General features: G+C 34.1%; 2 protein-coding genes across 2 annotated transcripts in view; both read right to left on the bottom strand.

The window, feature by feature from the left end:
- The window catches only part of LOC126831684 (von Willebrand factor D and EGF domain-containing protein), a 79,271-nt gene that overhangs the window by 37,919 nt on the left and 29,005 nt on the right, over positions 1-12,347 (bottom strand). The window lies entirely within an intron of this gene.
- On the bottom strand, positions 1,969-11,596 carry LOC130014369 (coadhesin-like). The gene is made up of 2 exons (XM_056103468.1): positions 11,471-11,596; positions 1,969-2,539 (listed from the first exon to the last, which is right to left on the bottom strand). Exons 1-2 carry the CDS (start codon positions 11,532-11,534, stop codon positions 1,998-2,000), a joined length of 606 nt encoding a protein of 201 aa, XP_055959443.1. The 5' UTR covers positions 11,535-11,596; the 3' UTR covers positions 1,969-1,997.

Below are 12,347 nucleotides of genomic sequence, written 5' to 3'. Positions count from 1 at the left end.
AAACGTTTTATTTTATAGAATGTGTTTTTCTTTCACATCAATATAAAAAGTTGAATATGAATTAATACTATTTCGATTAATAGTGGAACAACTATATCGGATTGATAGTAATAATAAACAGTATAGAACGGGTTGTTGTTAATAATAATAAACAGTTAAGAATGGTTGCCGTTGGTTTCACAAGGATGGCGTCATCGCCATCACTAACATACACTGTAGGTGTGAAGATCTAAAGAAAGTTTCAATGAAATGAAATAGGGTTTAATGTCCTACTGTTCTGCTCCGAACTGGGCTAATGAAGACGGGGATACGCCATACAGTGTGATATGAGGGAAATTTGCCCGGACAGCGGCATTACGACCTACTCTTATATCGAATCTCAACTGTCAAGGATTCGTTTACGTGCACGCCGATGTGTACACGGGTCATCGGTTTTTCGTCTCATCCAAACGACTAGACAGCTGTTCTTGTTTGTCAGGACCTCTGTCCTGCATCACTGACAAGGGGGAACCACGCCGGAAAATCTGGATGAACTTTCTCGGCCAATGCAGGGATCGAACACCCGACCGCCAGGCTAGCTAGCCAGCGTCTTACCCATTTAGCCACCGTGATCCCCAGAAAGTTTCAATAGATATACTGATACGAAAGAATGTGTGTCATGTGGTAATTGTGTCGTAGGTAATTAATAGAGAAGTATGATTCGGAGGGACTTTAGTGGGGGATATCTTTTAACGTTGCCATACAAATCAATCTGATTATAATATAGATCTATATTACGTTTCGTTTTTTTATACTTTCGATGGCCTACACTACATGAAGATCTGACAAGTTATAATGGCAGTTCGCGTCAGAGGTCAAGCAACCGGCTTTTGACCTATGGCGTCAGGCATTGATTAATCAATCAGCGTTGACGTTTCTAATGGTTTACCCACAGTTCCGTGCATTAAAAGGCCAAAAGTCGCCGTCACAGACCGTTTCGTTGGCTAATGCATCACATCATTCAGAACACGTCAATGATAACAGCTCCTCCAGATCCTACTGTACTAAAGACAAGTAAAATGAAAGTTTGAACTATAAAAACGAAACGAAATAGGATCTGTGTTTTAATCAGATTGCATGCAAATTAGACTTTTTGCAAACGGAATTGTCCCCATCACGTTCCGTCAATGTAGTTTTAGAGTTTGGGCAGAGCTGATCCTAGTTCTATACAGCATGATGGCAGATAGCTACCAAGATCACCATCATTACTAGCCAAGTGCTTAGCCAACAATTTCCCGGAGGCAGTAAAGTCGCTCGACAGTCGCTGAGCTACTAAAAAACAATTCAATGTCGAATCTTATTAAAAAAATATTCGACTTCAACTCGACAGCAATATTTTGGTTTCACGAATGTATCATTTCAGAAAGTTTATACACCTTTATCATAGAATAAAATTATTTACAGATTTGCGAAACCCCCTCCCTAAATTCAGCATGTAGATGAACCAGCATGCAGACAGGCATGAAAAGTATGAAAAGACCGAGAAAAACCCGTCAAAAATATTGATTGCATTCCAGTCTTTATCATGGTTAAAATCACATCAAATGACCCTCGTGTTCTAGGATACACGACACAACAATTCAGCGTCTAAAAGTAGCACAAAAAGACGGCAACGTTATACGGATCTTTTCCGTATGAAAGTTGTTCGATACGTGCTGCCATATCACGTTTGAGAAATACACACTTTTTCAGTCTAATTTTTATTGATGTTTAAATGGTTATAACTTGTTAAATACTATAGAACTGCTTGTTTAGTGACTATAAATATGAAAAAGTAAGTTAAGCCTTGTTACATATATACATATTGTGGTATTGTAAGTGTCGACATAAGTGGAGATATTTATTTATGGCGGGACATCCCATCATTTGGCTTTCATTTTTGGTGCGCAAATGTAAATTTATTTCTGAACAATTAGCGCTTATAAAAAATTAAGGCCTGATGCTTTTATTCAAATAGATTAACAAGTCTGACAAGGTTCCATTTCTTGTGCGTAACCAACACATGTCGCGCCGTTACATTCAGCCTCGGGTGATCCACAGATTCGGTATCTAGTCTTGTAGTAATTTCTGCAATTGCTCCATTGTGTCCATGATGACCATTGTCCATCAACATCTTGTGCAGCATCTGGACCACAATCAAGGGTTCCATTCCTACATTCGCATTTTATGCAGTTTTCAGAATAAACAGATTGACCATTTGAAAGTTCAGTACCATTTTCGAGAACACATGGACAAGGTTCCGTTTCTTTTGCGTAACCAACACATGTCGCGCCGTTACATTCAGCCTCGGGTGATCCACAGATTCGGTATCTGGTCTTGCTGTAAGTTCTGCAGTCCTTGGAGCAATTGCTCCATTGTGTCCATGTTGACCAATGTCCATCAACATCTTGTGCAGCATCTGGACCACAATCAAGGGCTCCATTCCTACATTCGCATTTTGTGCAGTTTTCAGAAATAGATTGACCATTTGGAAGTTCAGTACCATTTTCGAGAACACAACCTGACAATTACAAATAAAACACATTCTATATTTTATTAGATAAATACGATATTTAATAGATCATTAAATACATTCATGGCCAATAGTTTATCATCTAAAATGGTATCGGGGACAGTTTATATATAAAAACATTTCAAAATAAAAATCACATAAACCAATGCCGCTTTAGTATAACAATAGTAATTGTCGAATGTATTTCTTGTTCTTAAGAGTTGGTATTTTTTTTTTTTTTTTTTTTAAACAACATAGTTATTTTTTCAAATGAAGTCACAAATTGATTTACACAAAATAGGCAAATTTTTTTTATATATGTAGCGTCAGCATGTTTTTTTTATAATTATTAATGTTATACAAACATACATCAATGTCGATTTATATTTGTAAAAGTAAATAAGTCATTATACAATAGAAATATTATTTAAATATACTTGTATTCCTCTTTCACATACATGAGCTCTTTCTCCTTGTTTTTGATATTGGCGAATGTCGAAAAACGAGCTACTCGTTGTTTTTCCTTATTCACCAATATCGAAAAACGAAAATCGAGCCAACTTCACACTGACAGGTTTTATAAGGTTCGATGTTCACAGATAGTATAATCCTAATTGAATGACGTGTTGCATTCTACATATTTCCATTTATTTAGGGTATAGATACTTGGTTTAAATACTTTCAATTCTAATGAGATATTACTCATTAAAAAGGCATTATAGTGACGGCTTAATGCTTTCTAATTTAGATTTAAAATATATAGTATTTGGTTAAGAATATTAAATAGTTTGTAAAGTCCCATTCGTATAAATTATTGAAACTTGTATTTTCTAGGTACCCAAAATGGATATTTTTATTTGTCAATGTTATATTTATGTTACTTTTAAGGGAAATTTCTAGCGTTTCGCTCCAGACTTGTTGGGCATAGCTGCGGAAAATGAATAAGTGGTTTACCGTTTCAATATCGGATTGACAGAAGGTGCAGAGTAATGCGTTTGTATATATTATTTTATGGATATACTGTATTTGTATTGGAAGTTTTGAAGTTTGCTGTCTATACTTATATTATGTGATTTCTAATTCCTGTTTCAATTTACCTATAGCCAATGGTCTTTCATAGGTTAAGCTGATCAGCGCGGAATATACTTGTTTAGCAGTGATCGATGTTAAGTTATGCTTATGTTATAGTGTGTCTTTCTATATATTTTATTACTATTTAATTCTAGTCAAAATAGCAATTGCCCAATGTCCGAATTGCTATCTCTTTAATGTTTCGGGTCTTTTACCTGTTTGGGTTTATACTTAATGTAGCGATATAATATTACGTAATTGTAGTTAACATGTGTTCTTGCTATGTCCATATCTTATGCTATATTTAGACATCTGTTTCCTATGTACAATTTAACATTAATTCTTGTCAAATATTATTATATAATTATTTTAATCCTACGCTTGTATATATGTTCCATATTCTACGGTAACTTTATTCTAGTGACCGGCTCGCCCTAGCGGTACCTAGCTATTACCGTTATTGTGACTGTTAGCCAGCTTTGGACACATCAGATGTCACCGTTTCATGTGATGGGACATGGCAGAAGAGAGGCTTTTCTTCGAAAAATGGTATTGCTACAGTGTTAACCGTTGACCCCAACGGAGCTGGGTGTAGAGTGGTTGATACCGAAGTGTTGAGCAATTACTGCAATATTTGTGCTTCAATGAAACACAAACTTAGTGAAGAAGATTTAAAGAAATGGACCGAAGAACACAAAAGTATGGGGCTATGTTTAAAAAACCATAGCGGGTCAGCTGGTGCAATGGAGCCAGCTGGAATGGATAAGATATTCAGACGATCCCAAAAACTCCGGAAGCTGAGATACACAGGGTATCTTGGAGATGGAGATTCCAAATCCTATAACGCTGTAGCCAACGCTGATCCTCCCATTTACAACAATGCTTCAATCGAGAAACTGGAATGTTGTGGCCATATTCAGAAACGAATGGGAAAAAGACTCATGGACAAAGTGACCCAGTGCAGAAGTAAAACATATAAGGAAAATGGTAAAACTTATAAAGGTATTGGTGGCCAAGGTCGACTCACCCAGAAGGCTATACAGAGGATACAGAGACACTATGGCGCTGCCATAAGAATTCACCCTGGAAATGTTGCAGCAATGAAACGAGCAGTGATGACGATATGGAAGCACAGGGCAAAAGATCACTTGGACTGTGAAGATTGGTGCCCATCAAAATCCGGTAAAGGTGATAAAGACCAGCATGCATTACCAAAATTTGTGTGCGATGAAATTAAACCTATTTTTGAGGCATTGAGTTCTGACAAATTATTAGAAAAATGTGCTCATGGAGGAACTCAGAATACACACGAGCGATGCCCAAAAACTACTTTCGTGGGTCGGAGACGGTTGGAGTTGGCCGTCCATGATGCAACGATAGCATTCAATGAAGGCGAACTAGCCAGACTAACAATATTTGTTGTATTAAAGCTAAGTGCAGGAAGGCATCTAAAAGCAGGTTTGAACCTGCTAGATCAGAAAAGACTAAAAAATGCGTATGTGCCTGGCCAAAACTCAACCCTGAAAGCTAGACGTGTTCGAGCCCAACAATCAAAAGCCCAGCAAAATGACCCAAATTATTCATCTGGACAATATTAGAACATTTATAATGTGTAAATATAGATTAATATAGTGTATACTCTAATTTGAACAATGAAAAACTTTTTATTTTTTTAGAATTTACTAGTAATACCACAAAAATATGTTTAACCTTGTTTTTCTCAAAATATAGATTTTAGGCCTGAAAGGCCGAGTGGATGTCAAAATATCTCAGCAACCAATAATGCTACAATGTTGTAATTTTGCATGTATATTCCATACACCATAATGATCATTTTGTTCTAAAGAATAGTCTGTAGCTTATATATTTTTGTAGTGGTGGTTGTTTAGATTGTGATATTGGCAGCATGAAAATGTCAATTTTCACCAAAATTTGTCTTTTCTTGTTAGAAACAAAGAAAAAAGATTTACACACTTCATCTTAGTTCAGATTGGTCATATATACCCTATTTAATCACTAGCAAAATTTGGTAAAGATATCTCATCAATTAGCTGTGAAAAATTGACATTCATTTTGTGTAATTTTGTGTTTCTCTGTTGTTGTCGGCCATTTTGTAATTAACATAATTATGCATAAATTAACTAATTTGCATAATAAAATATATTTTTTTTGTAAAATTAAGACATGGTCTTTCATTTAATACCACACTTAGTTTTCTAGAGCTATTAGCTATCTTTCTAGCCAGTGTCAAATTCAGGGGTCAAAAACTGGAATTTCAGCCTAGAGCATTGCCTTAAAAGTACAATTTTAACTATTTATCTGAGTTATCGTCGTTAGTGTTGGAATAATCTACGGCCCCCAGAAACAGCACTTCGGCACTTATACCAAGATATTAGATTTATGTTTATTTCTTCTAAATTTTAGTGTATCGTTGGGTGGGGTAGTACAGCTTACGATGCACTTTTTATATATTTTTTACAATAGTCGCCAGTTACCTGTTCATTTAAATTATTTTCAATAAAATCATGTATAGAAAACGTATTTTTATTTTTAATTTTCTTTCTAAAAATATTATTATATAATCCTATATATCTATTATTCCAGAAAATTTGGGATTCATCGGGTGTATCAACTTATCAACATGTTTTAATATATATAGCGTACCAATTTTGAAATAATTCTTGATAAAAGAGAGTTAAATTTTTAAGTTTAGGGTCATAGTTGTACTCCGGTAGTAAATCGTCCCGATACATGTCAAGAATAAAATTATATTTTTTTTATACGTCTGTGTTACATTAGTAAAAATTTTCTTTATCCAAAAAAATGCTGCGAGCTATCATCATTTCATTCAAATTTATCAAATTTAATCCCCCCATATTCTTCATTTGACTGATTACATTTCGTTTGAGTTTATCTGGTCCGTTCCATAAAACACAAATATCTTAATATGAAATCTTTTAATTACATTCTCTTGTATTGTTAAATCTAACGCTGGATACAGTATTTTTGATAGACAGAAAGTTTTGATTATTTGAATCTTGCCGATTAATGTAAGTTTTCTTTTTTTCAAAGTATTTAATATTTTATCTATCGCAATCAACCTATTTTTGAATATTTGGAGAAAACTATACCTAAGATTTTTATATTCGAATTTTGAAAAACAAAACCAAACTTATTTATTTCAGATGATAGATTAAGTTTTCCGCAACTTAGATCATTGGCTTCAGTCTTTATAACATAAATTTCTAATCCCGAGACTTTACTAAATTTTTTAAGTACTTCATATAAATGTCTAGCTGATTTATAATCTTTTAAAAAACATACCAGTTAGTTTTAATGTTTCCTGACCAATGTCAACCCCTTTATTATTAAAATCTTTTCTTATAAATTTACACAGGGTTCCAATTACAAGATTGAACAAGAATTGCAATGCAGTAATGGCGGGTTTCACCGGTGCCACGTTACTCTTGAACTTAAGTCACTTCCGGTGCCATGTTACCCTTCACTTATGTCACATCTGGTGCCAATGAAACCGTTAAACAGATTTTCAAATAAGCATTGCACACGTGTTATAAAATAGAAGCAGAATCAACCAAATCCATCAATATCAATTCGATTGATACATTTGTTACCATGTGTTACACATATCAAAAAGGTGATCCTGACAAAATTTGTTACTAACTTAGCTGACTTTCTAATGGAAATTTCTCGACAAGTGAAGATACTAGAAGCAATTTTTAGAGATCTATATGATCGTATTGATCCAATCTATATGTCAATCGGAATCAAATATCATAAACGAATAATCAATATAACTCACTTAAATAAAAAAACATTTGTTTTGAAGGCTAAAAAAACAGGGTTTTTTTCCAAAATGACATTACTTCCGGTGATAATGAACATGTTAAATTAGTTCTATGAAATTATAAATGGCATAAGGCATCACATGGTGCAAATTTTATGAAAATCGAATAATAATTGACACCTTCATAGGCCAAAGGGATCGTATGAATTTAAATAATATGTTAATTTAATCCAAAAGTTAAAATTATTAATACATATTAAATAATTCTTGGTTGAAAGAAATATTGATTTTAAAAGTTTAAAATGTAGTTTTTGACAAAATGGCGTTACTTCCGGTGTCAATTTTAAATTGTAATCAATTTTATATGACGCATATTTGCTTTTTGAATCAATTGGTGACAACTTTATGAACAGCCACTATTAATTGACTATTTTACAAGCAACTTGTGGAAAATTACCTATTTCTAGGCAACTACTTATATTACAAACTAATTTTAAAATACAATTTCTTCGTATGGATTATAGCTATAAGTTTATAAAAATTACGAAGAAATATTTGAAAATTTGAAAAACATGTAAATAGCTCAATTTTACATCTTTTTTCACCTCTTAATCGAATTTGCCCGAAAATGAAATCGACATTAAAAAAACTGAGCTCACAGTTTTGTGCGCTTTTAAAGGACACACTCTTTTAGTTATATCAGTTGTTTTTTTAAAAAATGACGAGATGCACTGGTACCACGTTATCCTTGAACCGACCTGACTTTCCGTACCAATGAAAACGTTAAAAGATTTCAACCTGCGCATTGCACACGTGTAATAAAATGGACGTAGAATTAGCCAATAAAGTCAGCAATATCAATTCCATCTATGGAACGAAGACTCGACACAATGGCATCACTTCCGTTATCAACAAACTATTTTATAGATTACAGAAATAACCACTTCGATTGCCCTTTGCGTGACAGAAAATTCATTGAAAAAGAATCAACACTTTATAAAACTTTATTAATATGCGAAAAATCTTAAAAAGTGATCCTGATACAATTGGTTAGTTCTCGTCAAGGGAAGATGTTAGAAACACTTTTGTGATATCTATATGATCGTATTGATTCATACTATTTGTCCATTGAAATGAAATATTATAATTTTATACGAATAATGAATGTCGGTTACTTCAAACAAATATTTGTTTTGGAGGCTAATAATGCAGTTTTTTGCCAAAATTACATTACTTCCGGTGATTATGAAAATGTTAATTAGTTATGTGAAATCGTAAATTTTATAGACCAAAAAGCTTGAAAAGTGACTTGTAGAAAGTTGTCTATTTCTCCGCAAAATGAACAAGTTAGAAACGATTTTGTGATATCTATACTTTTTATTTATCTGTTTTATTTAAACCGAAAGTTAAAATTTTCAGAACGTAGCGAACATTGAAAACGATATTGATTTCAAAGGATAGAAATATAGTTTTTGACAAATTGTCGTCACTTCCGGTGTCAATTTTAAATTGTAATCATGTTGATATAACACATATTTGCTTTATGCATCAAATGGTATCACTGTTATGGAAATCCATTAATAATTGACTCTTTTACATGTAAAATAACGTGATAAGTGACTTATGCAAAATTGGCTATTTCTCGGCAACTGCTCATATTACAAACTAATTTTCACACACATTGTCTTCTTGTGGATTTATGCTTCATGAAAGTTGCGAAGAAATATTTTAAAAATATGAAAAGCTTTTTTTGATATCTACATGATCGTTTTGATCCAATCTATATGTCCATTGGAATCAAATAACATAATTGCAAAACAAATAATAAATATAACTCATTAAAAGAAAATATTTCTCATGGAGGCTAAAAATGACAATACTTCCGGTGTTAAATGTTAAATTAGTTCTATAAAATCATAAAGAGCATAAGGCATCAAGTGGTGAAAATTTTATGAAAATTGACAAATATCGGCCAGCTTTAAATGCAAAATTGTAGTAGATTCATTGCATATAGGCCTAGTTATTGTCTGATTTGAAAATAATATTCTATTTATGCATTCCAACCTCGTGGGTTTTCTCTGGGTCCTCCGGTTTCCTCCCACTGCTAAAGACCCCTAAGCGCAAGCGAATTATGGAAATAAAATTAAACAATGTTAGTTCCAAAATGACCTAGTTTGTGTCGAGTGGACGTTAAACCCCATTTCTCTCTCTCTCTCTCTCTCTCTCTCTCTCTCTCTCTATTTGTGTCCCTTCTTTGTACCGTGTTGCTATGACGTCATAGTCATTGTTGTATGAACTAAATGTTGTTTACCTGAAGATCTTAATAAAGTAATTGAAAGTGCTAGTAATCAACAAATAATGGAGTTCTTTTTTCAAAAACTTTTATATTTTTGTGTATTTAATACCTAAGAGTAGTTATTTTTAACTTTTCATATATTATATACGCTCTTATGGCTGGAAAAGGAACTAAACAACAAATTGAGGAGTTAAGCAAAGTTGTCAACGACTTAGCAGGGAAAGATAGCATACTAACTGTCAAACAAGATCAAAAATTCTCCTTGGTGTAAGATGTGTTCACATGCCTAGAAAGCCCTACACGTGAGAGGAATGTTTATACCATAGTCGATAAATTGGACGACGTAATAAAACAAATCCGTCCAACAGCCCACTTGACAACGGAGACAGAACCAGTAACTCCAGGAAACCACCGTTTAGAGTTGGAAGAAGTAGACGCGATAAAGCTTAAGATCAAAAAATCTGGAACATTAAAAAACTAGACCCGAAAAGATGGTTTGCCAAACATCACCATACAAAAACTCAGCCAACATCTATGAAGAATGGGTTAATAGGGACAATCCACTGCTTCCCGTAAAAATCCGAATAAAACCTGTGCCTGGTCAATCGGAAGACATAATCCAACTTCGGTATAAACTTGCAGTGTACTTAATACACGGATCGGGTCCATGAAGATCAATGCGGAAACATTTGGAAATAAATTTCAAACGGTGGACCAAGAAATGACTGAGCTTTTCTGTGAAACTGCTCTTAATGAACATATGTTAGAACTGTTAAACAATGAATAGAGAAAAGGTTGTTTAGCATCAGAAACATCGGCAATAAAAGAGTGGAGTAAAAAGCAGGAGTGGCTTGAAGGTTACGAGACAAAATATGGGAATGATAAATTTAAGCTTCCCAAAAATTTGTCTGAAGATCAAATATATAAACCTACAAATGGACCACGACCTGATCAAAAACGCTAACTATCCAAAAACGAGAGAGGTAGAATACATAAAGGAAAATGATCATTTTTTAGATCGAGGCCGGAGAATGAAAACTCGATACAAATACTAAAAAAGGATAAAAAAAAATGATCCAACTGTCGTCAATTTAAGTAGTGTCACGTTAAACAACATCGAAATTTCATTACTCAATAAAGGCTTAAAGCACATATATACACATGTACTTTAATCGGAGCTGTCACAATTTTGTAGTAAATTGAGATTCCAACATCATTCCCATAAAGACGACCCCAATTTAGATGAATCAAGGCAATCAACAAATAATATATATAATATTATTTGGGGAGAGGGGTGTACATAGGCTAAGCCTGTTCTCCCGTCTTCAGTAGCCCAGTCGGAGCAGAACAGTAGGACGATAATCCCCATTTCGTTTCATTTCATTTTTAAACAATAAAAAAACATTTGCCATTTGTTTTTCTTTATCAAACACAACAATCATCGGCAATTTGCAACTAGTTCTTGCGCACCGCCCTGAAGACAGCACTCTGCTGAGCTCAGAAGAAGTCTTTGCCTTCCTAACCTAGTTGGTGTTCTATGGGACCTCTCAAACTACGCACACAAGTAAAATATTGAAATAATGATGTGCCATTGCTTAGTCCCTAAATAACTTAACGTGTGAAAAATGGGTGCAATATCTCTTCACATATCAGTTTGTTTGGCATTATTCCACGTGTTAAAGCCACAACTTTTCAGGACTTTATACCAATATCGGGGAACCCTTTTAGATAACTTTTTAAACTCTAAAGTGATAGTGGCTCTACTCACCCATGGAACTTCCTAATTTTATCACCGCTACCATAAGCAGAAATACTGCAATACGCATATTCATCTTGACGGTAGACCAGTACAGTAGCTCACCGTATTGCGATATGCGTGTATTTGATCACCGAGGGACCTTTATATACCACGAGACTGATTTGTGTTTTTATCGACCTATTTCAAATTGAATAGCCAGTAAAAATTCGGTATCGAGTTCAAAAAATGGGAGGGAACGCGCATTATCATATTTACATGATAATACACAAAGATCTAGATATAATAATAATCGTAAACAAGCATGTTTAAAGATCATAATTATACAGCAACATCAATCAATGGGATAAAACGATGAGTACTGTTGACTAGAATCAGGTCGAGCGCAAAAAGTACTTCGTGATGGTTTATATCATGTTCCAACTTGTCAGAGTGTGGCATATAGGTGCGCGTAAATGTGTCCTTTACACTTAAAGTCGCTAAGCTAACTCAATATCATCCAAAGTCTTCGATATTGAAAACATGATTTATTTATCAATTTAAATACCATTGGTACACGAATCGTGTATCATAATGCGTTTCAGGGACTCCACGAACGAGGCTAGACATATTCCACAAGTCATGTCAAACTATTAACGATTTAGTTCCATAAAGGAAGGCGGACACGCCGTTATCCAACCATTTTCTTCTCATGTGAAAAGAAACAATAACAGTCTGGGGATATTAGCCGTCAAGGTCTTAGCCCACTCGGCAGATTCCGTTACTCTACATCTAGCGGCACCGGTTTACTTATTAGGAAAACTTGTCGCTTTTAAAAAGAAGTTATAAAAATTGCGTCGTTCGAAGCGGGTTTAGAATTTTCAGTGAAAAGTTGTCCTTGTTTAAAGAA

This window comes from Patella vulgata, chromosome 9 (genome assembly GCF_932274485.2).
Source record: "Patella vulgata chromosome 9, xgPatVulg1.2, whole genome shotgun sequence".
Lineage (NCBI taxonomy): Eukaryota > Metazoa > Mollusca > Gastropoda > Patellidae > Patella > Patella vulgata.
Note: the sequence above shows the minus strand (reverse complement) of the source record. Positions and strands in the feature narration are given on the sequence as shown.